This window comes from Gnatocerus cornutus, chromosome 10 (assembly GCF_029298725.1).
Source record: "Gnatocerus cornutus isolate USDA-ARS CGAHR chromosome 10, icGnaCorn1.1, whole genome shotgun sequence".
NCBI lineage: Eukaryota > Metazoa > Arthropoda > Insecta > Coleoptera > Tenebrionidae > Gnatocerus > Gnatocerus cornutus.
The window spans coordinates 6,703,053-6,728,768 of NC_142242.1; the positions used below are offsets into that span (position 1 = coordinate 6,703,053).

The following is a 25,716-nucleotide window of genomic DNA, read 5'->3' on the forward strand; positions in this document are numbered from 1 at the left end:
ATATCTAGGGCAACATATATTTTAACGTGATGTTAACGTTAGTGAAGGCAGTGTCTGGTTTGAAGGCAGAACAGGTGGAAACTCGTTGTTGTTCCGAAGTGTGCATAAAGTCAGTTTTAGTGTTTGTCTCTAATTAATTTTTATTTGGGAGTAGAGAGTGTGTGACGGCGGGCAGTCGCAAGGATAAAGTTGTCCTGGCATAATCCTCGGTTCGCAGTTCGCTGCTGTGTAGATCGATAAACCGCCTCCGATCAGATCACACAACTTACACAAAGACTCCAGTTGCTGTTACTCTTGTCGAAATGAAAAGTGCTCGAAGGATGCACTACATCGTAACGACTTAACTTCAAAAAAAATAAGCAAAGCTCGTTAAATTTTTATCGAATTTTAATGAATTAACGGCTGAAAATTTTCATGAATTCTGAAATTGCAGGATTTTGGGGAATGTGAATTTATAAATAGTAGCCATTAATTGATGACGCCATCGTGAACATTGCGTAATCGCGGAATTAGAAACTGTAGGCATAATTGATGCGGAAGGGGAAGTCTGCGCCAATTGTGCGAGGGTGCATAGTGTTGGTCCAGGATCAGGCCATTCTAAAACCAGATTACCGGTTAATTTATACCTTGGAGCGACCTGCTAGTTTTGTGTACATTTCTGCCTTTTGGTCTTTTAATAATTAATGTAATTTTCTTTCCAGAGCACCACCACATTTTCGTCGGAGATTTGAGCCCCGAAATTGAGACGCAGACGCTGAGGGAGGCTTTTGCTGCTTTCGGCGAAATATCGTAAGTCCATATATACTAATTATTTTATAATCTCAACAAAATTAAAATTCTAAATAATGCGACCACACAAAAAGCTAAATGAACAATCTCATTGCGTTTTAACTGCTTTCTCGACGTGCTATTTAGGAATTAGACATATTTTCCGCTCGTTTGCACTGCAATTTGCAAGCTTAAATAACCTCATTTCTCCTACCAACTCTTCCAAAAACTCAAAGCACCTCTTTGAATTAGGAACCTCAAAACTATCTTCAATGTTTGATTTCACAGCGAGCGCAATGATATAAAGCCGCAGTGAATAAATTAACCATTGGGTCCACCCCATTGAATCTTTGCGCATTGTTTTTCAGAAATGTCCACTGTCCCTTTGCTCTATTCGATAATAAAAGCAGTTCCAGCTTGCATACCAAACAAAAAGCAAACGTTTCAGTCTTTCATTTCCGAGTTTTTAATTCTTTATGATGTTGTTTTACACTTACACAACTAGCTACGGTGGCAATTTTTAAGAAGCAAATGCATGTTTAGCGATTTAAACCTGGCGCCTCCACCATTTGTAGAAAATATGGAAATCTTCGTGTACAGGTTGACTGTATTTTTACAAATGGATAAGCTAACATATCGAAACAATTCAATTTTTTAGTGCAGTAAAACATGCCAGTAGCAGTTGCAACAAAACTACAACTAAACCAATTTCATCAATACCTGGTTTAACGTAAACCACAATAAAATAAAGTGACAATAAATAAATCAAACATTAGCCTCATATTACCAAATGTTATTCGATACGTTCAATAGTACATCCTGTCATTTAATTCTTGTGATTTGTAATGGACCAACAACGTTTTTTTCTTTGTTTTAAATTTGTTGGTGTATGCGTAATTGGCATTTTGCACCGATCTAGATAGAGGTTGTGCGTAAAAAATACCCACGTCCGAAACTGTGGGTTAGGTCGGCGAGTGCGTCCCATTTTAGCTGCTTTTATCCAGGCACACAATAAGCTTAGAAATGTCAAATTTATGCGGTTATAAGAGCAATTATGTGCACAGGTAGGAAGAATCGAAGTGGAATGATCCAGTCGAGTTGGGATTTTTCAACGTTCAAGACCGATAAAGTCGAAGCTCTAACACATATCAAATTTGTTCCAAAACTGTGTTGTCGAACAAGTGAAAGATAAAATCAGAATCCTCGATAACCACCACTATGCACGTGCTCTAGAAAATCTCTGACGTCAAAATCTCGAAAAACTCACAAATAGCGCATTAACACACAAACATATATTTCCTGCGCTGGAGGAAATATTGCGTCTCCATTTCATGCCATTTATTACAGTCAATGCCCGAATTATATACAAGTTTTCCAGTTTGTCGTTTCTCTTATTTCTCACCAGAAGTATTGATGTTTCTTTAATTCGTGACAAGCACAAAGATTAATTAACTGTTCTTTTAATTTTCTATTATAAAAGTTGTCGTGTCAGAGCTATCACCTTAATAGACCAGTTTCGTTGTACTTATAGTGAAATATAAAACCGGGTAGTAGAACAGAAGAAAGTAGTTTTTAATTTCGCTTTATTTTTATGTTTAAGTGCAATGGAAGCGTACCGTTAAAAGCCACATTATGTGCTGTATTTGCTTTACAATTTTTTATAGGCAAGCATAAAGGCACATGGAAGCGGATGCAGAATCAGAGCGGGTGAAATATGTATATATTTAGAAATTTTATTAAAGAGGTTTTATTGGCTCGAGCACGTTCATTCATTTTCACATAATAAAAGTGCAATAAACTTTCCCAAAGCAAATATCGCAAGCGTGTTACTTATGAAAAAGTTTTATGTTGGTAACCGTGCAACTGCTACGCATTCTGGAGCGCAAAACATGAAATATTTAAAGAGTTTCACGTTGTCCTGCTATAAATATTACGGGAGAGAACAAATAAAAATCCACTATTTACTGTCGAATTTTAGGGCGGTTTGGGATCCAAAGTGGGACTAGACTAATTTCAACCACATGAATTAATTATGACCGTCGCACCGACAGGCGTTCGTCAAACTACGATTATTTATTTCACCATTGAACGCCATTTTCTAATTTAACTGTTTTGTGAAACATCACGTGTCGCAATGTCATAAATAATCGATATTATACCTCTTGAATGCTATTTCACAATTTTTACTATTTCATTGCAGTACTGATGAAACCCGTCTCATTACATCCAGCCCACATAATTTCTCAGCCCTAAACTTTTATAGGACTCTATAATGCAGTCCCGTCTACATCAGCATTCCAATGGAGATATTTCGCATTATACATCGGTTTGCTACATTCCTAACGACTTAGTTTACGGACGCAACTACTTCCAAACGCAACCACACGGATTCAGCACAACTACTTGCGCCGAACTTAAGAAAATAATACGTGGACACATAAACTTTACGACCACACCGTAAAAGATAGTTTTCCTAGCTTACGTGCGGCGAACTTCACACCACCTCTTAACATAACTTCGTTTTTTCATTTAATTACTCTAATATAATACATTGTCTACACAACCCTATCTTATTTACATAAAAATCATAAATGTAGCCCTAGTTAGTATTTATTGATGGTCCCTAATATCGCGTTTGATCTAGCTTAAAACTGGTAAGGCAGAGTTCCGCGCCAAAGGCGGCGTTTTCATTGTATCGATAATTATCGTTTAAACGGCAAACTTTTGCAACTTTTAACCTTGTGCAAGTTTTGTTGGCGAGTTTGTAATGTTGTATTGATTTGATGTAGATTTGCAAGAGTTTCGTAGTTAAAAATAAGAAAGAGGTCTTAATCGCGTGCATTTTAGAATTTTTCTTGCATGCGCGGCGGTGATTTTTTGGGTGAGTGCATATCGGATGTTTTGTGAAGGTTTTCTATACATGCACAAATTCACGACGCGTATTTTCAGAGTATGTTAATAGCATGGTATTGTTGCTAACAAAGAGAAGCTAATTAGGGCTGTAGTATTGTGTTTGATTTAGCCGGACCAGAAACATAATAAAATGTTTGTAAAGCAAGTCCTTTGTTTCTTTTTTTTTGAAAACCCGCCGCAAATCTCGAGATATTCAAGGAGATAAAATCCGAGCAAAATCGCGTGATGGAATAAAGCAAGAGAAATTTTTCCGTCAGTTTTTATAAGAAAATGCGATTGTAAAGAAGTAAACAAAGGAGAGGAAACGGTAAACAAAATTATGAGTTTACAGAAGTATTTATGTTAGTGTTGACTGGGTGTGCAAAGTTCTGAAAACCGCCGCCATCAATGAGAAAATTAATCTTACAAGCGATTATTGAGCCAACTTCACGGCCAAAACCGTTAGATTTATGTAACTGGCGTCAACTGTGATGGCTGTCGTCCTTTTAAAACTGTCCAGGAATGATCAGGGTCGGATAAAGCGTAATTCCGTTTGCGAACGAGATTTCGACACATTTACCTTTTTTCAACTAAACTCAATTTTCTCATATAATTGCGTCAATTTTGCCTAATATCACGGAAATGTTCGCAATTCTTTTTTGCCCTCACTTTTACGATCGATATCACCACTACTATTACGTTACGTCAACAATTATTGTTTGAGAAGAGGTCCTTGATTACCAAATCAGTCCACAAGTATTACCAATCATATCAGATGTCTACGTTGGATTATCGCCCTATAATAGACCAAAGCCCGACGTTGAATACAATAGCAAAACGGGAATATCCTGATTGGCGACTCCACAAGACAGGAAACAACCGATTTATGCTAACAAGAGTATATCGTATTTGAACACAAACTCGGCAAAATGTCAATCACTGTCGAACTAGTTTTGGTAAAGCCCATAAATCCGCTTACTGAAATATTTTACACAATTCTTAACAGCCTCCACCATAATTACCTCAGTTTCAAAGCCAAATAATATTTACATACGTAATTTTGATTACAAGTTTTCTTGTTATGTAAATCGTAAACACACATTATCAATTCCATTTGAACACAAATTGAAACTGTCAATCACTCCCGAATTAGTTTCACTGACAATCGTACATAGTATTTTCCACCAATAATATTACCATTTTATCAAAGTAGCCTCTAAGAGATTTTTTATCTGTTTAACTTTATTACAATTTATACACGACAAAAATTAAATAAAATTTCTTGTATTAAATTATAAAACGGAAATCATAAATTTATGACAGTACAAGTTATAAAGTTGTGCAGACTTATAAAAGAGCATTACGTAAGCGTATGATGTTAAGTTGGCTTCCGTTTTAAAAGAATTCTATATTGAGTACGAAATGGTTACCCATAAACATGTGAGTGCACATCTGATGGATTTTTATATACCCACTTTTATGCAGTTATTATTTTTGATCCAAAAAGCTTATGTTATTATCTTTTCAAATAATTTCAGAAGCTCCAGTACTAGACAGATGTACAGACATTAAAACAAGATAAGCAAATTTCACTGTGCTTTTGGCTCGTTGTTGTTTTACTACCCAGTGCTGCAGAGAAAATAGTGGATTTGTTGATAACTGAAAATGAGAGGTTTATATTATAATATAATACGGTGGGTGACAGCGTGAAACATTTATCCCTAGAGTGATCTTATTACTCACACTGTTTTATGTGTTGCGCTAAGGCGTTGTCTTAACATTTTATATTTTAATAAATCCAAGTGTCGGGGAACAAGGTAAAAAGTTTAGCCTGGCAAAAAATTCCTATATCAATCATAGAATTCGTGAATAATAAATAAATAATTCCTGATGTACATTTACGTAAGGCGATTTATTTTATAAACCTATAAAAGGCATTAAAAGGGCTCCTCTCTGTAACTACCATATTTACAACGATGCACATAAACATATTGATGTGCGCATATTCAGGAACATTTCTTTTCATTCTCACTATTACCAAGATTACCTTTATTATGATTTATTTCAGCAGCACCCTTGGATTTATTAAAGAAATTTTCGCTACCTTTATGAATAATATACTGTTTCTACGGATGTTAAAATGCGTAAGCTACTTTACAGATATCTTAAAAGCGCCGCCTTACAGATTACGTTTTCCACGTTAATCCGTGCAAATTATTATAAAGTAGATAGTGCTGCATATTTTATGACTACAGGTGACGTCATCAAATTTTCTTAACAAAACCGCCAGCTACCTCCGAAATCATTCTTACAAGCCGGCGAGCTTTCCCCCCTTTTGCTATATGAAAATAAATTCCGAAACATCTTTCTCTTGTTATCTCCACTGTCTCTGCAGATTTAGGCTATGCAGAATCCGCTCCCTAATTTTAAAATTATTTCGTAAAAAATATCGCGCAAATATCAATAAAGAAATAACTCAAACAAAAATAATTAAAGAACGAAGCCGGTGAGTGGGTCGCACCTGTGAGTAAAAATTACAAACTAAAAATGACAAAAACATCTTTAATCGGCCGCTCCTAATTACAGCAATAAAGTACACGCTGTTACTTTATGAATTGCCGTAAACTGGAGCTTGAAAGAAATAATGTTGGTATGTGCTCGTTCGTTAACTTAAAATATTTTCAAGCTATGAGGAAACATTGAAATCGTGTTTCACCTTGAATTAAAAGCAGGATTTTCCACAATTTTAATAGAACAGACGACACATCCAGATACGTATAATTTATGAAAATTAAAGTTGACGTCACATCCAGATAAACCGAACTGACTATCCTTCTATGTAAATGTGTTATTGCCGTTAACTTTCTCTTGTAGGAAATTGCTTCCAACAAAACATTTCAACGACAGTAATACTAATTTAGAACCTTCACTTCATTATTTAACAGAAATATACTGTGAAGAAACACGTCTTATAATAATAAATTATTGGCATCAAGAGGTTTAATTGCAAACTTCCTGTTTTCTCTCCCAATTTGTTGTGATCTTATACAAAATACTTGTAAATTTAATTTGATACGTTTGAGCAAATAAGGGTAGCACAAGCATATCAATGACGTCTTTAAAAATATACGCATCCATCAAAAGTTATTGAGGCTTTGTAAATGCAAAAATGGTGGAGGCGCCGGGTAAAAAAAAATAAATTTCCTACTTTTTTTAATTGTTACAATAAAATTCAAAACGGACATTTTTTTATGAATATCCTGTAATTTTTTTATTTGCTGGGAATACTGTATTTTACCGCGGGGGCGTTTAAGTTTGCAGAGTACACAGGAGATCTATTTGATGTGGACAGATTCGGTGGAAGTCTCAAGTCCGGCGGTGATTTAGTGCGAAGTGGCTGAAAGAATAAAATTTAATCTGGTGACACATTCTTTCCGAAGATATCACTCCATATTAAATCGGTCGGGTTGTTCCGAATAGCCCTTTGTGCCATAAGTCGTCCTCATAATGATATGTTGGCGGAGTATATTGAGACGAATTTACACAATTCTTTGTTCTATGTTGTAGTGTATTCGGCGACTAACAAAGCTGTGGACTTTGTGTCGCGGCTGGACTGCATTAATGCGTAGGCGCCGAAGCGACTCCTCCAAACAATTGTTAACAGTTCGAATATTCGACTAACAGTTGCGAAACTTATTCCAGTTTCTATTATGAAGAATCTATTGAAATTCTCAAAGCTTCGTCTTTTAATCTAAAGTGTACCGGAGCCACAAGACACCGACAATGCCACCTGTCGACAGATCAAGTCTCTGATATTTTCGGTGTGTAATCGAAAATGGAAATTCTCACCCTAAATGATAATCTACACCGTGTCCCTGTACTACTTAGCCAAGTCTCAAATACGTCATACTTTCAATTCGACATTTTATACACAAATTAGGATCCAATTATTATTATTCAATATGTAAATTCAACGCTACTGGGAATTTTCAAATAGAGCATGAAACAATTTATTTTGTAACTTTTTCACGGTTTAATTTTTAACGCCTCATTACCACCCGCATAATAACAAACGAATTTTTCAAAACAAATATTAAATTTATATTAGGACATCCCTTTTCAAAGCTAATATTTTATGATGATGAATGATTTCCTTCTTCCGCAAGCCGTATATCCTGAGAAAATTACTTTACTAACATTTTGATCCATCGATAGATTGCATGTAAGTGAATTTCCAGTAATTGGTGTAAATTTTCATGTCGTGAACGATTAGCACGTTTTTTCGATCCTCGTCAAAATTTTTCCACGCAGAATTTAATATCATGTCTCCGCTTTAATTAATACTCAAGTCGTTATAATAATTCAATTAAGTAATTAGTTTTTGGAAATGCATTATAAACTTTTAGGGTCCTGTTACCACGGTCACAGATACTGGCGAAATGGATCCTAAAAACAACCAGAATAACAACCTGTTTTAACGTACATGCTTAAACGATTAGTTGCAAAAAGTAAAAGTTTAGAAGGATTTCGATTGAAGATGGTGGAAATCGTTTGCTTCTTTTATTAAACTGTTTTCATGCATCGAGATTCGCGAGAAAGGAAAGTGTAAAAATGAGTGATATTGTCGTATAGGTGTCGAAGAAACAGTAAATAAACATAAAAGTCGTTGTTATCCTTGAATTTTATTAAGTTCCCAGTTTGGCGTAGTTTTGCAAACTTTTTGAGTGTAGTTGGAATGGCAATGAATGCGAAGTGTCCGAAATAACACTATCCGCGTGATAGGAATATCAACGACAATTCCGTGTCTACGCCAACTCGATATTGAAACATCAAGTACGACCTACGAACGCTGACGCCATCAGTGCTGCATTTCGACATTTTGACGCTTTTATTGTGTATAAATTCCCGCATATAGATGTGACGAAATAAAATACGAATTCTATATATGTTTTTCAAAATGGCAACGCGTTTTAAACTTTATGACTAAGTCACCGTTTTCGTGTTGCCATTCTCGCTGAGATTCCCTATTTCCCAGTTTTCACCCATCAAACGGAATCATTGCATTTTACGACGCGGCTATAATTATTACTTTCTCTTTCTTTTCTGTGTTCCGAGCAAATTTTAAACTCGGAGATGTTGTCCAGGTTGTGCTTTTCCAATTCTTTCTACTGTTGCTTGAAAAAATTTGGTTCCAACAGTGCAAAAAACATGACAGGCAAAACTTAAACATTACATTAAGAGTAAAAAAGTAAAGTGCCCCAGTTACGCGACAAAATCCACTTTAACAATTAGAGTAGTAAATGAATTCAACTTTTCTTCGCACGTAGTTTACGTACTTTCCATGTCTTTTGAGTAACAAATTGAAACCAAAACTTAAAAAAAAAGTGTAAATCTAAGAGTCAAGCAATTTTTAACGTTACTGCGTTACATTTTATCTGATATTCTAAACGGGGCAAAAATTGTTAGGATCATACGATACAAATGACGAAGAAAAGAGCATAATTACATGGTGACTTCAAAGGGGCTCTTTTGAAGAAAGACTCGAGTGTGCTTTGAGTGGATTGTCTGACATTGGGTCTGTATAGCTTCAGGTAATCTGAATTTGTAACATTAGTAACAACTTATTATAAACTAGCGTTGTTGTGAGATTTTTCTTCCTTTTGTAGAATAGTGCCCAGGCAATATTTTGTGGAGAATACTGAACAGTCAATTATTTAAATGGCGGAAACCGTGATGGCATAATCAAATGCGTCCTTTACCGGTGGCTCGTAACTGAAAAACCCTTCGGCATGTGCCCGTTTTTATAGTGTACCTTCGTTTGCCGTCAAATAATGTCGCACAACATCGTTGACTAGAACAGTTTATTACACCTAAAATGCAATTTCTACAGTCAACTGGGAACAAATACGCGAGCCTGGGAAGAAGATTTTATACAATCATAAAATTTTCGAATTACTGTTGCCCCAGTAAAAGCATCGGGTTGCTATTTTAGTATTATCATCTCGAAATGGCTTGCGCTTTAAATATTCGCTGCATTCCAGCAATATAAGTCGCATTTTTTTCTTTTCGCAATCTCTTACACCTCTTTGTCAACAATAAGGCGAGCCACGCTCTAGAGGATTGTACAATTGCAAAATTGATGTTACTTTGTTGCTCGGTTTGTTGAGTTAAATTGTAAGTGACTTGACAAGACTTTATTAGTAGTGAAATATGGCCGAGTTCGTGGGACAGAATAAATACAAAAAAAAACAGGACCGGTCACAAATAAAAGTTTTTGCAGCGACGACGTTAGTAATGCATTTTTGTTGTTTTTCGATATAACTGCTTTGAATTCAATTTTTATGACTTTCTATTTTAACGCTGAGTACTGTGGTGTATTTTTCAAGCTGACTATAAAAATATTACAACTTTTCATATTTATTTTACGGCCTTTCAGTAAAATCAATATAATTGTAATCCGACAATACAAAACAATCAAAATAGAATTATATAATATTTATTTTCGCCTCCATGAAATGTACAAAAGCTGATGTTACTTTTCAACTGCGACACATTATTTATTTTGTCTCTTTCATTGTCACTCCAGATTCGCTCATATACGTTTTTCAATTCCCAGCTCCCATTCAAGAGAGTCAGGAATAGTGTTTGATATTTTGAACTGCACACAGTAAATTGAGCAGCTTTAATCATTTACATTGACATTTATTCACTCTCTAACCCCTTTTAGTGATATTCACACCCAGGCCGTCAAACTTATTTTACGTAAAATAACATGAATAAATAAAGAAATAACACAGCAGATGAGTGCCGTTTCCGACAGTACTAATTCCAAATCTGCACTCAGTTTTTTCTTAAAACACGTCAAACTGTCTTTTGATACAAAAATGCTTCAACAATGCCAAAAATTAATATTTTTTGAAAACGGCTCTGGCCCTAAAATTCACAGTTATAGCTTTTCAGACATTTTTAATATACAGGGTCCGGCAACACTTGTGTCCACCCCCAAAATCGTCTTTAATTTTAAAGACAAAATTTTGAAAATTTGCATACGCTCACAGTTGACGAAGCTCTAGAAGCTGACAAAAAAATTGTTTTTTTATCACGGTTTGTTTAGCGTCGCGACGCCTAAGAAGTCTAATTTTTAGCGATTTTTGAGTTTTTGCGGAAATATTCGCGAATTCAAATTTTTTTCGACATAACTGTAACAAAAATATTTGAATTTTTGTTTTAAATCAATTACAAATTGTGTTTAAAATTTGCGAAAAAAACGCTGCTTTATCAAGTTAGTTTTCAAAATTATGACGGCGCAGTGGCAAACTACGTTTACACCAAAATTTCACAAGTCACTTCATTCACTTTTATATAGGCTAATTTTGAATAACACGGGCATGTTGCACTTTATGGACACCATAAATCGTTAATTAACATCGACAAAGCGACAATTTCACCAAGTAAGACTTTTATTACAATCTAAAGCGAGCCAAAGAATAGATGTCATTTGTGACACAAGATGTTGACAGATGGGTGTAAACGTAGTTCCCAATTTTGACGTAATGAAATTGGAAACTAACTTGATAAAACAGCATTTTTTTCTCAAATTTTGAAGACAATTTGCATTGAATCTAAAATAACAACTGAGATATTTTAAACATATTTATATTGAAAAAAAATTAAATTAGGGGTTGATATCACACACCCTCACAATTACCTAAATATTACATTTTCAAAGCGTCGCGACGCCAAAACTATCAGTGATAAAAATCAAATTTTTGCGTCAGCTTCTAGAGCTTTGTTAACTGTGAGCGTATGCAATTTTGGAAAGTTTTATCTTTAAAGAAATAAAAAAAATAAAAGATTAAAAATTAAAGATGATTTTGGGGGTGGACACAAGTGTTGCCGGACCCTGTATATATTTATATTTGCCTCGTTCTTTAATATAAAAATTTCTAAAATTTCTTGTCTTTGCTCCAGAATTCTGTAATTTGGTGCAATTAATAATCAAATCAATTTCAGTAATATGTCCAAATTTCATTCTCCTAGTGTTAAAATTACCGGAGTTACATTTTATTATAAAAAATTTAAAAAACTTTTGTCGGTTTTAAAACGAAAATTTCTATAATTTGTCTTTTTTGCTCTAAAATATGTACTTTGGCACATGAGCAATTCAACCAAAACAACTGACCTTGAATTTTATTGTTCTGGTCTTAAAATTACCAGAGCTATAACTAATCAGAAAGATTTGATAAATTTCTGTCTCGTTCTTTAATAAAAATTTCTAAAATTTGTCTTTTTTATTCTAGAATTTTTTAATTTTGTACAATTATCAAACAAATCAATCTCAGTAATCGCTCCAAATTTCATTCTCCTAGTGTTAAAATTACCAGAGTTACATTTTTTTATAAAAAATTTGAATCTTCGTTGGTTCTAAACAATAAAAATTTCTAAAATTTGTCTCTTTGATCTAAAATGTTGTACTTTAACAGAATTAGCAATGACTCAAAACAACTGACCTAATTGAATTTTATTAATCTGGCTTTAAAATTCGCAGAGTTATAGCTTTTCAGACACATTTTCAAAATTTGTATTTTCTCCTTTAATATAAAAATTTCTAAATATTGTCCCTTTTACTCTAGCATTTTTTAATTTGGTACAATTAACAACCAAATTAATTTCAGTAATCTCTTCAAATTTCATTCTCCTAGTATTATAAAATTAGCAGAGTTACATTTTTTTATAAAAAAACGGAATCTTCTTCGTTGATTCTAAACATCAAAAAGTTTGTCTTTTTTGATCTAAAATGTTACTTGGCAGAATTAACGATTAAATCTAAACCAAAAATAGAAATTTCAAGCACTCACCGTCTTCTAATTCAGTTATAGAAAAATTGTAAACATAAATGGACGTGAAATTCTGCGTACAGTAACGAAAAACTGCATTAGATTGACCCTACTAATATTGGCGCCAATACCGAAGAATACAATGTTTATTTTAACCTAGCGCTGGTCACAGTGACGTAATTAAGTTATTAATTAACTAAAACATTACTCTGTAGTGTTAATTTTAACAGAAGAGCAAACATTTGATGTGACAAAAAATATATTTGGGTGGAAAATGGTCGAAATGATATGCACCAAAAATCAATGAATGAAAAGTATCTGACCTGGAAAGCAGCGTCAAATTTAACTAGAGCAGATGTTAGTGTCAGATGTAAAAACAATTTTTGTGTACGTTTAACGGCAACAGTTGCGTGAAGCGCATTCGATATGGAAAAGCGAATAGCTAACATGGCTAAAGCTCGTTTACAATTATAAGATGCTTTATTGCATTTTAAACGTCGAGCTACTCTCGAAAGTCAAATAAAACTATACGGTCCGTGCTTGTATTATTGCTGCTGTAAATTGAAGTTTGTTAGCGCTCCGCACTTCCAATAATTCGTTTCGTCCTAGCGTGCATAGCGGTGCTGTAGACCTTCTCTTAAGTGGAAATGTCTTCCCTTTTACTATTGTTTGCACCTGACATGTGTGTTATGTTAATTAATGTTGATCTGGGGAAAACGAAACTAAAAGAAGTATTTGTCTAAAACGCAATAAACAATTTGAAGAAGGAAATTTTGCTTTGAAAATCAAGTTGCCACTAGAGCTTTGTTGTCGACAAACTGCGATCCTTTGTAACCAAATCTAGTGTCCAAGAACAGTAAATAGTATCGAATATTTTCCACATTCTTTGGTATCGGAATTTGCAATGAAACCACATCTCTGATAAGTGTTTTTGACAATTAAACAATGTTATAAATGGACAGAAGTAGAGTTTTAAGGGCTACAAATCTTTCTCCGGGTTGTATATCGAACTTCTTCGAATTTTTATGTCGTCATTAATTCCAAGATAATTGCACCTGAGCTCGTGTTAGTAGCAAGCTGGGAATCAGTTAGGCGCGTAAATAAGTAGTGATTATTCAAAACAAACCACACACAAGGTAAAATGAAATTAGACTATAAATATTTTGAAAAGCAATTTCGGAGTCCCCTTAGAACGGAAGGTATCCCGAACGGTGAGATCAGTCTCTAGATGGGGAAAGGTGAACTCGGCACTGTAAACAGTAACCGGTTCCCTCAGGAACCCGTCTGAGGAATAGACTAGATTAAAGATTGAACATAATAAAGTCATGAATACCGATTTGTATTGTAGCTCCGTTAAATAATTTAGCCCACAATGAACGCACATAGGACAATGTCGCTGGAAACCGGAGTAGGGATTATTCGCTAGGGATGGAAAACATTTGCGAACCCAAAATGTGTTACATTTCCTCTATTAATTGTCATGCGAATTGTACTGAAATTTTAGTCCACAATGTCGTCTCGCGGCCTTATCGTATCAATATCAGCCTCAGATCGACAACATTTCAAACGGGCTTATTCAATTTTCCACTAATTTCCCACCGCCGCTATCGTACTACTTTCATTTAATTTTATTTAATTGTAGGTAATTAGGTGGGTGATTATGGAAGTTACTATTATGCATGACTCTAATGCGTCTGGCACGTTGCCTGAAATTATAATATCCCAGGCTAGGTTACGACAAAGTAAGGCTTTTAGCTTCCAGTTTCAAGGAGATTGCCACCAGACCAAAATCTACTCAACACCAATATGTCTAATTCTCGAACACACGAACAATTACCACTTCCACACTTGCATCTAAATATTTAAAACCATTTAACCACCAAACTCTCCTAATCCAACCAACTTGCAATGCTTTGCAATAAAACTAGCACGTGGATAAAGCACTAAATAATTTGAATTTGTGTTCTTATTCTAAAAATAAACACGAAGTACATGTGAAGTGTAAATATTAAAGCTTATGTTTGTCAATGGAACGATGGAAACTTTTTAGTATTCGCTTCGTTCCATTTATGGCGTATTGATTTTATATTATTTAATAAATAATTTATTAACGCATTCCAAAATGTGCATAGCGGCAGGTTTTGTCTGGACGAAAAAAATCTTTGGCTCGTCTGACAATAAAGCCCCTGATTCTGTCAAACTGTAAAACAAAGAATAAATGGTTTTATTATCCAATGTAAAACAGTTATTAAATTCAACTTGACCCGTTTCGTATTTAGTACGTCGACAGTGTGTTTTAAACAGCCAATTCTATTACCAACATTTACAAGTGGGATTAACCAGAAACATTATTGCCCAATACCCGACGGTTGGAATTACGTTATTTCATTCAAAAACGATATCGCATCTGATTTAATCCAGAATTTTCTGCGAAAAAAAGATAAAACCGCATGTATAAATATCAATCAGTATCCCTGGCATTTAGATCATATTAAACTAGGGCATAAATGTTATCGAATAGGACCATAGCATTTGCTAAGCCAACGGTGAATGTGTGGTCGCAGAATTAATAAAGCCGACGCTCCGACTATTCACGCTTAAGTTCCCTTCATCGCGTAGTTCTTTGACAGGATCTTGTTCTGCTTTTCCGGGATTATAGAAATTGCTAATAGACCCGCATATGTACAGACAAAAAAACGGATGTACCCGAAATAATCAACGCTGTGGATGTCGTAAAGCGACGTGCTTAGATAGAATACCAAAGTGAATGAGTGGGCGCTGCAAGCTTCGATTTCAATTAAATTTAATGTCAGATAAAACGAATGCTTGTCTAGAGTATAAATTATGACTCATCAGGTTGGCAGGGACAAGACTGTCATAACAACACACGATATAAAATTTTAGGAGATTTAGAGTCGAACCGTGTAAAGGTTCTATCCTTTCCATAAAAAATGTGTATATTTTGTCCGAATGTTGTATGGCTGACCCCTATGAGGTCAGTCGATGTCAGGTTGATATCTAGATTATACTAGAGTATAGACTCTGGTATTTTGCGCTGTGAGGGTGAATGTGTGTGCTCTGTATAAATTAATGAACACTCGAAACGGCACCGAAATCCACCCCTTCTTACAATTGAAAGCTTAGGCCGCATTCACGGTAGCACAAGTTGAAACATCACGCGTTTAATTAGCCCAACACAGTTGCAATAATTTCGCTGTAGGTTTTTGCAGTCCCGCATTAATCGCATGAATAACAATGCGCCAAAGTGGAACCCTCATCTTATCAGAAGTGGTATAGTACCCTCATTTTATCAACGGCTTTTTTCGTAAATAAGATTCGAAACGGGCTTCGGCGTTAGATCTCTTTCACCTTTACTGTTGTTTTTACGGTTTACGGTATTCATCTCCGGCATCTCTGTGTAAATTAATACGTAGCAAATAATAATAACGTCTAACATCCACCCGTAATGGATTCGAGCGAGGGGCTTAATCTCCGGGGCGACATAAGTCCGGACCTGTGCAGAAGAACACGATAACGCGTCATCATAAACTACGCTTTTACTGGCGGAAATGTGCCTTGCTAGGCCTTCAAACTAAGAATGCCTCGCGCTAAGAGGCTGATACACTCCGCTTTAAAGCATTCCTTAATTACGGATTTTAAAACTTATCTTGGAAAGCCCTCCACACTCGAGATTTGCGTCGAATCGGTTTTAACATATCCGCTAAAAACCAATGGGACTCGGAAACAATTCAATTGCTTTTTTAACTAAACGCACTTTCAACGTACATACATTTTTAAGCGAAACGGCACACACAACACACATAAATTTTGCGCCAGGCTGCGTTTCACACATCAAAATAGAGCCAATTTTAGCTTAACTGTGTCCTCTACATACACACACACACTAATTTGCAAACCGACGACAATTGCCCCAACCACTACATTATTAACGACGAGTGCAAAATTCATATTATTACTTAGGCAGATTCTGCATCAACGCTTTATTACAAATTTCATCAAAAAATAACAGCTCTATCTATATTAAATATCACCACTTTACACCACTACTAGAACAGAACTGTGTCTGTACTATGATTATTCATGCCTGGATTCAATAGAGCCACCAGTAGATGTTATATTTACATGACGGCCACATGTAGCTGATGAATTATTATGTCATGGAAGGACTAGCTAACTTTTGAAAAACAAGCGCAAGGATACAAGAAAGGATACTTTTCCAAGTAACGAAAAATGATTTATTTCCGATACGTGTCTACATTTACCTTCAGAATACCAAACAAATTCTATCGTTGAGCACAAGAGCTTACGCCACAATGTCACAAAGTAGAATGGTGTCTATACGTTTCCGTGTGCCTAGTTGCAAAATGTACTTATGTTTTCACGAAGCGACACTAGTCAAACAAAACAATTGGAATTTACTGTCGCATAAAGGAACAACGTATAAATCTTACTAAAATTACAACAAGACCTCGGTAACACGAGCCGGTTTATATTATTTATTCTTCAAGTTTACTTACCCATTCAAAACAGTGATTATGTAAGTTGACTTAAAAATCGATCAACAAATGGAAATAATAAGATTGAATTTTCGGCTGAGGTCTAACGGTCGAAGTTTATGATTGATAATCGTCTTTTAATGCTTAGCTGGCGAAACGAATAAAAATAAAAGTGATCGGCGACAAGCTACTACAATCAGTAAAAAATTGAAAAGAGGAAAGTAAAACGAGCATCGCAGAGAAACAACGGAACGAGTTTAATTGAGCACGCAAAGCGAACTTAACGGAGCAAGCACATCTAATTATCTTTAAATAAATAAAAATGCAAACAAAGCGAGGTTTCTACGAAAAATAATAATAAAAATATAATTCAAGTTCAAGTTGCTCTGGAAAATATACGTTAAGCTGTCAGAAGTGGAAGTTGAATGTCAAGTGAGAAATCTATTGGCCTTTAAAGGGTTAAGATGTCGTGTTTGTACTTTTGGAAAGTTTGTTTGTCCCCGATGAGAGAGGAAATATTCAGGATATAAGTTCGAGAAAGTTTGATATCTTTGAGTTTGTCTTGAAATGATCAGTACGAAATCGATAGGAGCCTAGTATCAATGAACGCACTTAACTTACTGTGCTTCGACAGCGCCTAATTGAGTTGGAAGAGCTAACAGCGTTCAGTAACGCCACTAACTTTGCATACTTAAGCTTGTTACCCCAGCAGGATTAAAGCAACTCTTCTTTGTTATTAATAAGAAGCTGCCGCATCATTGATTAGTACAACTGGAACTAGAAAATTGGTATAATAAACAGTGGAATTATTAAAGTAACAATAAAAGATGCTCAAATGTTGTAATTAACTTGAAATTGTGACCCTCCAAACCGAAAGTCAAGTACTTTCTTAATTGAGATTAAAGAAACAAAGCTTTTTCCTAAACAATCAGCTCGGATCCAAATTTGCTCGAATTTATATTCAAAGGGTCTACCTCTTCCATGTTATATGATCTCTATAGTTTGCAAGTCTGGTCAACGAGATCCATTCGAGGTGTGGACCGCTAACACCCCCCAAAAACAATACCTTCACAAACACGAAACCGCTCCTACCCCATCCGCTAGATTGGACTTATCATGTCTACGCGCACCAGTTTCCAAAACGCCATATTAACTATAAAAATTCAATTTTATACCGATTGGAAAAACATTTATCGCTTCATCAGAACCCATTCAAACTCACGATACAATAATAACATCAAATGTTATAGCAAATGCTGCAAAAACAATGCATTTCCATAAAACTCAATTGTGCCGTTAGAAGATACGTTCGTGGAGCATTTGTCATTTGAAAGTTGCCCCCGATACGCGAACAAATTTTATCCCCTTCAGTTAGAACCGCAACTTAATCTTCATTCACGCAGTGCACGAAATTAAGTCGTGACATTAGGTCAGGAATATGAGAGTTGTCTTCAATTCGGAACGGAATGTTCCCGACAAAATGTAAACGTTGAGTTTGCCCCACGTTTCATACCTCATTTTAATTCCAACATCAGCCCTAATCAAGATTTGTTAGGTTTTAGAGGAAAAGCGAACGCAACTTGAAAACATTTACAAAAAATTATTGCGAATTGCGTCGTCTTAGTTGTGAATAAGTTATTTTTATGATTTAATCTTTTACAGAGATTGCCGAGTGGTGAGGGACCCACAAACACTGAAATCAAAAGGATATGGGTTCGTTTCATTTATTAAAAAGGCGGTAAGTTTATTGATCTTGCTGTTGCAAAATGTATGCTTGTTACGGTGAAATTGTTTTTTTATTAATTGTCTAAGTGTCAATTTTTCAAGTCATAAAAATATAACGGCCGGTGCGGTAACTCCAGAAAGGAACGAAGCAAAGGAGGATTGTTTAAAAATACATAAACCTACCTTAATGCTTGTTCGTGACTATATTTACGCTCCATAATCAGGGCCACACCTATACTGCATGCAGACCCAACTGGGAAATCATAACACCTAACATAATTGTTCTTTTTTTTATATTATAATCTAACTTTGGCGACCGTCACTTTCATGGACCCCTATAAATCTTTTTCTATAAATATTTGATACGGCAAAGCACTCACTGATTTATGGCGCGCGTTCGACAAGAACTCTATAAACTACAAATAGAAAATCACTCCTATGAGACCAAAATTAGTTTGAATTAATGCTTCGAAATGTTTACGCAATGCATTTTCAATAATTCATCGAATAAAGAGTTTTGCCTTTACGTGTGTATGAATACTGAGAATTCTAAACATATTTTGCGGGTTTGGCGGTATCACTTAGTAACCTAGAAGAAACCTTGAAAACAACGTTAATAAAGGAACGTTTCCTGCAAATTTTTTGATGTTCCTTAAAACGGAAGAAAATTAATGGAATTCGTTATTAAAAGGGTTTATTTTTTCTTTTTTTGCTTTGAAGGTTGAATGCATTTTTCGTGTGAATACAATGCAATTTTTAGCTAACAATGCTTGGCTTTCTTTTCCGAAATAACAATTATACCTGTCAATAACCAACGTATGGGAAATGCCAACGTTTTTGGCAGCGAAATCATCAATGTAAAAGGTTTATGAAGCAACATTTACAGTCCCATATAATGCGTGTGCAAACTCGGCATGAAGCATGAGTTGTGCGTAGTTCTGGAAATCCAAGTGGTTTTTCGTATGCCTCTGGTGTAATTCTTGGTCTTAGCCGGTTTTACGGTCCGTGGTGGGAGTGTTGTCGTAATTGGTGAGGTCGTAAAGAAGTTGCTTTTGGATGGTTGAAGAAGTGGAATTTTTACATTTAGAGTAGAGTGATTAGAGTCGGTCGAATGGATGGGGGTTGATTAAGATTTTAATTCGACGACATTGTCGACATTTTGTCCGGTCGCGAAGCAGTAATTTTATGCGAATAAAGTGAATTTGTCGACAAACGGCTTCTTGTGTTTTAGCTCTAGTAGCGAAGTACAGAGTGCGGAATGCCATCTTATATCGTTCCGCACAAAGACCTTACGCTGTGGGAAATGCTCGGAACGAGGGGGTTTACATTTCTACGTTATGGATCTCATTTCGGCCAAATGGCCGGTCATCTCGTTGGAGAGTTGTTGGGGTTGTATTGCGGCCATCGTACTTTGCATCTTTGCTCGAGCGTAGTGACAGTGATTCGACGGCGCTATTGCTTCCTCGACCGCGTCGAAAATACTACAGGGGCTACCATTCCCAAAACTCCACCAAAAAACAACCAAACCTAATTGATTATTGTGCCAATACAGAAAATAACAAAAAACGTATTTTATTACCTCCATTATTGAAATTTAATTTTATTGTAATTTGATGAATTAAATTATTCAGTGGTGTTCAAAAATCATCATAATGTTTCACCGGTTATGAATATTATTTCAGTAATAAATTCATCAAGGCAACGAACTTACGTAATTTTATAGCTGCTCGGTTTAAAAGAACCGCCCCAATTACAGAACACTTTACGATTTTAGCATCACCCACTTATTACTTACTAGTCATAAAAGTAAAGAATTTACTTTTATGGTCGCAGTCAGTTTTCAGTTCATTACTGTCACATCACCACTCACGAAGCCTACGAAAACGTTTTATGCTCATTTTCAACGATAAATAAGTTTTCTTTTTTGTTGCTAATTGCACTAATTATTTATCCGAAACGTTGATCTCATTAAAAATTCTCGTTCCTTTACCAAGATGGTACTTATTAAAAACAACAAACAATTGTAGTTACCCCAACACAAAGTTTTAATGTTTTTTAAATTACTTAATTAACAGAGTTTAATGTGAAGATACGGTTATAGGTAACGGTGTTATTACAGGCTTTTGTTTTTGTTGCATGTTGTAAATTAAAATTAGTTTCATCCACAGTACTTGTCTGCTGGCCACGGATTATCGATTTTCTGGCAACAATCAGGCGAGTGTCGACATAATTTCAAAGTTGTTGCATTATCGTCCATCGACAATAAAAAACGTGATATATTGTTAGGTAGTGCAGCATTTTTCCTTTGCCTGGAAACTAGAAAAGGTCAGGAAAGTAAACCTTGAAAGCTTGCGATTGAAGTCATATCTTATTAATTTTGGTTGGTACTTTAAAAAGACGGTTCAGTTTCTTAATATAAGAAAGAAAAAGAGTAGCTATCAAAAATGTCACTGTAAAAATGAGATAAAAGTAAATAAACGAACAACAAGGGAGTAATAGGGTTTCTGCAGCATTAATTATTATCGGCGGACTTTCAGCTTCCACGGTTAATTAATCTTATAGAGAAAGGAGGTGTGTTTTTCTTAGCTAGTTGTTTTATCTCCATTGGCGTCTCGTCGCGTTTAAACTTGGCACGAGCCGTCACTGTTCACCATTGCAAAATCCTAGAATCAACCAGCATCAGACAATGGAAACCTCTACACTTTATCAGATTGGCAAAGTTTCCTGCGCGACTGTATCCATTTATCCAGCAATTTTCAAATGACAGGATGCCATTGACACAATGGGTCGGTCTGATGCTTAATTAGCTTGAAACTTATATAAAGCGGCCAAGCTTCGACTAGTTTGAGCTTGGCAGATTTTGCAACTTAATTGTGAGCATCTTACCTGCGAGCTGTAATTGCTTTAAGCTGTGCGTCAAAATATCCTAGCGAATTAGCTAAAAAAACAGATGAAATTTTAAATGTTTCATAACATCTAATCGGATATATTCCGGATTTTGTTGATGCATGTAAACACAAATAAAAATAGTTGAACGTGCGCATCCACTGGAAAAATTTCGATTCAATATAAATAGAGAGCGAGAGATTCATTCATTCTTCGGTTTTTCATTCAATGAGACTGCCAGATATGGATCCATTCATACCTTTACACATTTATTTTACTCTTGAGTTTATACATTCACAGTTGTCGGGATAACAAGTCATCGTCTCTAAGTTGTTAAAAAAATGCGCTAAACTCGCAAATGGAAAAATTAAAATCTACATGTTTCCATTGGATTACTGCATTAAGTTTGAGGTCCCTTTATAATATGTAGAACAAAAAGTATCATGAGGGCTATTAAGACTGTAGGGAACCAGAAGCGTGTATAAGCTCGCTCTTTAGAATTCCCTTTTAACGTTCTGTGGTTGAACGTAGCTAAGTCAGTCGACAGAAACAGAGGGTTGGATGGCACACGTTAACTGTATGTAGCCCTCGCCTGAGGCTTTCGGTAATGTAACGAAGGGATGGATGGTAATTAGAAAGACTGCAGTTTCGAAGATCTAGCGTTAAGAAATATGTCAGAACGTCTTTAGCCAAGTATTGCGCTTTCCTGCGACAAACAACTAAGGTATACAAAGCTGGAACACCGTCGTGACATTCATACTTTTACGTTATCATTACCCTCTCGCTGTTACACTCTATTTCCCACCTGCATTACCTTTATTCTCGTATTACTACTAAATTAGTACAAACAACGAAACTCGGGATGAAATTGCGCAAACGGCTCCCTAACCACCCCAACAAAAAATCTATTGCTTATTTTTATTATATGGGGGAATATGTTCAACCTTTCCTTATTTTCTTACGGTTTTATTTATAACTAGTCACCGGCTCCACCGGCTCATCACCGTCTTTTCAACAAGAACGTATTGCTCACAATCTTCTTCTATATCTCCTCATTTTAACGGTAGCTCCCAAAATACATTTTACGAATATCGTCATTTTCCCGAACAATAGAATCTTAAGTGTGGCCCGAAAATAAAAAGACAATACGTGGCAATTTCAGTGATATACACAATCTTATTTTATTTGTGATTCGGAAATAGGCTTATTTTCTAAGAAAATTTGCTCGATTAATTATAAATTTTAAAACATTGCATCGCTGGAGAAATTATTCAAAATCCATCTGAGGTTTCATGGAACTTAATCAGAAATTTTGTTGAAAACTAGGAGAGCATTGGGATTTCGTGAACTTTTCAGACTCTTATTAAATTATGCAATACTTAATACTTTAAATTCTTTCAACAAACTGTTGGAAAGTTTACATAAAATTCTACTCAACATTTGTTAAATACGAATTGATTGTTTATACTTAAAAATATCAGAGCAGTATTCTCAGAAACAACAACTTGCAATTAACAATGACGTCAATGTTGCGCTAACCTCTCGGGGGTATTAAACCAGTTTTATATTATTATAATTTAGTTTTAGCAATAAAAACAAAAAGCTGATAACGGAGCTTTCACAACTTCCTTCAAGTTTAAAATTCAATAAAATCCTCATTTAATAAAGTTACTCTATTGGTGTTTTAATTAAAATTCAATCAGCATTGTGCATGTTACAATTACATCAGAGCCACGTATCACTCTCAGAAAAAAGTTGATATATAGCCATTAGCTAGAAAGAATATTAAAGGACTTCTCAAACACAATTTCCAATCGTTTTATCGAGTTGAACAATATTTAATTAAACGAGAATACGCGAAATTCGTCCTTGCATACCGGAATGCAACAATTGCATTCAGATTCAATTACGTGTAAGCTAAAATACTACAAAAGTTCTTTTTTTATTAATCCACAAATTGATGAGGTTATCAAAAAGTGTCGCTATGAATATAAAAAAACGGTATTTCAAACCTTGTTGGAGTGGTCCCCATAAAGGCTTAAATTAATTAATTCATTTGTAGATCAAAGACCGTTCGCAAACAGTCAATTAAAATCGGATTTTATTTTTTAAAATGATCGACCAATTACTATAACGCTGTCGCGGCACTTTTATTAATTGTCATAAATGATGAAAATTAAACATTAATACTGATTTATAAATGATTAATTTCACCGGAAAATGTATGCCTGTTTTAATTATTATTATTTAGATTATTTCCCCTTAAATTCGCATTTAAATTGTGGAATCATTTCATGGTCGGTAGCCATTTTCAATTAGCAACCCGCACTGTAATTTTTGCAAATAAACTAGATAGACCGGATAAACTTAAATGATTATCCTAATCAAAAGTTAAATATCTTTAGTAAACACAAGCTTTTCATATGAGAATGAGCGGCGTATTCACCGCAAAGTTGGAAAACGTGAACGTGCGAATTCTCCGAAGCAAAATTCCTATCAGAAGACTCGCTAAAATCTGTGGACTTTCCCAAAGTTGTTTATATTAGCGAAACTTGCTTCACGGAAAGTGAATTAAATTTAATAACACTTACTTCATATGCTCGAACCTATTATTTATGTTGAGCAACTCTCGTGAGGATTGTATATCTTCGCTGGGAAATTACATAGGGAAATAAGTTTAATTTTTGGTTTAGGCTTATTTCAATTAGTTTACAAACTTTAAATTTGTTATAGTTTTATAGGGGTATTTATTATCTGTATAACAAAATCTTGGCGTTGTGAAATTTTGGCCTACTGCCAAGGTTTCATTCCAGCAAAAACACATCATTCAAGAAAAACTATAGCTTTTTTTTACTTTCGTCTTAAACATATTACATTTTATATAAGAAAAATAGTATTACACTCTGGAGAGAAGTATCGACTTCGTTGCAGCATAACGACAATCGTCACCTCCGCACGTGCGTATTTTTTCCCTCAAATAAATATAATCAGCTTTGACATTAAGCTTTAGGAGGGCAATCTGAACATATGAAACGAAAGTTGAATAACTCGTAAACTCACCACCACGTCACATCATTTCAAGTGGATTACTAGCTCAAGCTTCAGATCAATATCTTTATAACTAAACGAGTTATTTGGAAAATAACTAAAATTAGAGGTTTTAGGATTGGTTGATGATACGAAATCTTTTCTAATAATAAAATTACTACAATATTTAAGTAGTTAATACCAAAATCAATTAAGGTGAAAACGGGTTTGGTTGTAGTGAAAGTGGTGGATGCGCCGGTTCGCTGATCGTGTCGATTGCGGGATTAATTTGATCAATAAGAAAAGCAAATCTTGTAAAACAGACCCGGTGGACTGACGTTTCCCTGTAATAAAATAACGTGACGAGGAAAAAATGAGAAGTCTAGAAAGCATATCGACATCCGGCGTGAAGTTCTCGATGAAAGGAAACTCTGCGAAATAGCAACTGATGAAGTTCTCTGCTTTAAAGCGTTAATTTGATAGACGTGAGTTTATTAAAACACGCTGTACGTCTGCAGAGGTAAAAAGTAATATAAAGCAAACAGGCGCCGTTAGGCCCAACCTTTTCCGTTGTTGGCTAAACGAAGTCCCAATCCTGATGGCATGGTCGAGTGGGAACGTGAACGCGTTATGACGTTGACGTGGAATAATCGATTCAGGCGAAACCCTATGCAGATTATACCGACCGCATTATAATTAATCAACAGCAACGATAACTCCGTGTGTAATATATTAACACTGGTCTGCAGGACCACTGCGATGCTATTTTCCGTTAATTATTAACATGGGCTCTAAATATAGGCGATACCGTCAATTAGCTCCGACTCGCTAAAAGGCCACGGTCTTATTCAAATTGCACCCACTAAAATAATTGCTTACTCATAAATTATTCATAAAAAATGGTAATCACCAAGCTGCATGCCCGCACAATCCCAAAACCTGTGATCACATCGCATCGATTCGCTGACACTGGACTATGGACAAAAAAATCCCTCAAATGCTCAACTTAAACGCTCTCATTATAAAATTAGACCCTACTTACTAATGGACACATCCTGATCTTG

General features: G+C 35.3%; 1 protein-coding gene across 4 annotated transcripts in view; it reads left to right on the top strand.

Annotated features, from left to right (window-relative positions):
- Positions 1-25,716, top strand: part of LOC148167512 (cytotoxic granule associated RNA binding protein TIA1-like) — a 146,076-nt gene that overhangs the window by 109,100 nt on the left and 11,260 nt on the right. For all 4 annotated transcript variants that reach the window (XM_088047547.1, XM_088047548.1, XM_088047549.1 and 1 more), the window contains 2 exons: positions 702-789; positions 18,677-18,752. In XM_088047547.1, coding sequence (XP_087903673.1) covers positions 702-789; positions 18,677-18,752 — 164 coding nt within the window. The remainder of the gene's footprint in view (positions 1-701; positions 790-18,676; positions 18,753-25,716) is intronic.